At 33.0% G+C, this 2,745-nt stretch overlaps 1 protein-coding gene across 1 annotated transcript; it reads right to left on the bottom strand.

Annotated features, from left to right (window-relative positions):
* Nucleotides 1-331: 331 nt before the first annotated feature.
* On the bottom strand, nucleotides 332-877 carry LOC149539054 (putative 2' cyclic ADP-D-ribose synthase BdTIR). Its single transcript, XM_089802514.1, has one exon. The coding sequence runs from the start codon at nucleotides 875-877 to the stop codon at nucleotides 332-334; it is 546 nt and encodes a 181-aa protein (XP_089658640.1).
* Between the last annotated feature and the right edge of the window lie 1,868 nt (nucleotides 878-2,745).

Raw genomic sequence — 2,745 nt, 5'->3', positions numbered from 1 at the left:
AACTGGACCTCTGGAAGAATGGGGCTTTCCTACTGTACAGATCTTTTGCTAGAGTAGTTTTGCCACACCCGCCCTTGCCGACAATCCCCACAATATTGACATTCTCCGTACTCCCAAAGTATTGAAATGCAGCAGTTTCATCCAAACCAACTGGATGTTTTGCCACCTTTAATGGGATATTTTTTACCTCTTCCAGTACAACATGCACAATATTCTTCAACAGTCTCCCTTCATCAGTAAGCATTTAAAACAAAACTCTAGTGATCAGGAAGGAAAGAAAATGATAAGAGGCAATCCAGATATACAATTGTGAGAAATGAAATTCTTGAACTTACTTATTAGGCCTGTTGAGCTCCCATCCACAATGCAATGAAACATGGTGCAGAGCACTCTTCCACTGCTCGAGCTGAAGGGGGCTGTATCTGCGACTTTCCACATGTTTTGCGAATGATCTAGCATGGATTGAGTCTCCACTTCCAACCCATCTGAGTTCATGAGGTTGGACATCACAAAAAATAGGAATAATTTTGGTGCCAGTTTTGAGCATGAAGGATAGCTCGGCCAAACACCATGGGGATTGTACATAATTCTTGGAAAATATGGCGATATGAAGTGAAGCACTACGCATTGCATCCTCTATGGTCTTTGGTATGAAATCCCCCAATTGAAGCTCTTCTTTATCCAGAAAGACTCTTAGTCCCATGCAATCAAGTGTATGGTAGATGGTGCTGGCAATTGTGTGTTTAGTATCAATTCCACGATGGTTAATGAATACATCGTAGGCACGCATTGTTGATGACGAGGTGGTTGCAGAGGATGCAGCATTTTCAAACCCACGTCCAATCTCATTCTCTTCTTCAAATGTATTACTGCCCATGCTGAAGAAAATGGATGACCTGTAGCTTCCACTGGACAGACCCTGATTTCAGACCTGATTGATTTATTCTCTACAAACTGTACAGTTGATCAATTTTCAAAAAGTCTAAAACATCATAGATTAAAATTTCAGCATTTGATCTTTATGATCTGCATAGTTTGTAGTCTAAAATAACAAAAAAATTGGAAAAAAGTCAGTAGGTTATGGTGAATCTGAAAAAACAAAAATTGACTTTATTTTGTCTTTAGTACATTTTGTAAAAAGATTAACCTGTCCCAATTTATAGAAATAGATGAGGAATGCTAAAGATAATTTCTAAACATAGAAGTTTTAAAATAAGTTCATTCCAAGTCAACTTTAGTTGCACTATTATTTTTAAACCTTGAATTTGTCTAATTAGAAAAATTAAAGTTTATTTTATTTCTCAATACAGTTGTATGAGTTTATATAAATATATATTTATAACTTAGAACTAAAGATTGAAATATATTCATCTGATCAAATTAGGACATCATTCCAGTCTAAGATTTACATTTTGATGAATGATTAATCAAGAAGCATAGCATTATTGATGATGAAGTGGTTGAAAAAGATGTACTGTCTGTGTTGGAAGTTTTCTATAAAAAAGCCTTAAATTTGTGATTCAAAGAGTTTTACATTCTATCACTACCAAAAATAGATCATATAAAAATTAAAATCAAACAAAACAGATGACAGAAGAAGTAACACTAATGTAATGTTGCATTTAGTTTTTAATTTGAGTGACAGCTAATCTACTAATTTACTTGATTTACTTGTCATCAATTTGCTTAAATTTGATCTGAAAGGAAGCATGAAAATAAAAAACAATATCAACAAAGTGATTGATCCCCTAAGGGATGGAAATATATTCATAAGTTAAGAGGTCAACATTGAAAAAATGGTTCAGGTATATCCAATTCAAAATGATATGCGTCACCGATGCGGAGTATCTGCTTTGAATGCTTCATCTACGCTGTCGAGGAATTATTTTTTATTGTTCAACTGCTCCGTTTATTTGCCAGGGAATCTCTGTTCGGATCGAGTAAATAAGCTAGATCAGGGATATAGAGGAATCAGGATATTACATATTGCATTCTTATGGGGACTGTGTTTTATGGGGAAGGGATCTTATCAGATTAAACAAAACGTTAGTTTTTTTTTAATAAATAGGAGTCGTTTAGTTTTAGGATTGTTTTGAAGTGGATAGTTAACTGAATTTTGTTATATAAATATAAAATAATAATAAAATAATTAATTAAATTGGTAGGATTATTCACTTGGATCATATACATTTTTATATTGAAAAGTAGGGTTTATTATTGTTGACCATATATTGTAATTAATTGTATAGCATTTTAAAAAAAAAATTGTTTCATGAGACCCTTTGTTCCTTCAAAATAGACTCTAATGTCCATGTGGGATTCTAGAATAAAAAAATGTATTTGAGGTAGGCTTAGAAATTTTTCCATTAAGAAAATTTCCATGTGTTGGTTATCAATCGTATGAAGTTTGTATTCTTGTAAATTAATTTTATATTAAATATGCAAAATGATAACATCCATAAGACCGCTAGTGTCCATAAATTTTAAAAGCTTAAACTTCCAAGCTTAAGCTATATTGCAAAATTCAAAGGGCCTTCTACATGTTAAAATGCTCTTAAAAGTGTCATAAGCACCCATTGATTTTTTTTAGGAAGGATTCCTCCATGGAACTATGACCTTAGGGTGGGATTCCATGGATGAATGCATTCTAAAATGTTTCAATGGGTGTTCTTGAGATTTGTAAGAATGTTTTAGTGTTGTGTGAGGTCCTATGAATTTTGTGGTGCAATTTAAATCTAAAAATTT

This window comes from Cupressus sempervirens, chromosome 9 (assembly GCF_028749045.1).
Source record: "Cupressus sempervirens isolate cs-2001-9-10 chromosome 9, ASM2874904v1, whole genome shotgun sequence".
Classification (NCBI taxonomy): Eukaryota; Viridiplantae; Streptophyta; class Pinopsida; order Cupressales; family Cupressaceae; genus Cupressus; species Cupressus sempervirens.
The sequence above is the reverse complement of the archived record's forward strand: the minus strand, read 5'-3'. Positions and strand labels throughout refer to the sequence as shown.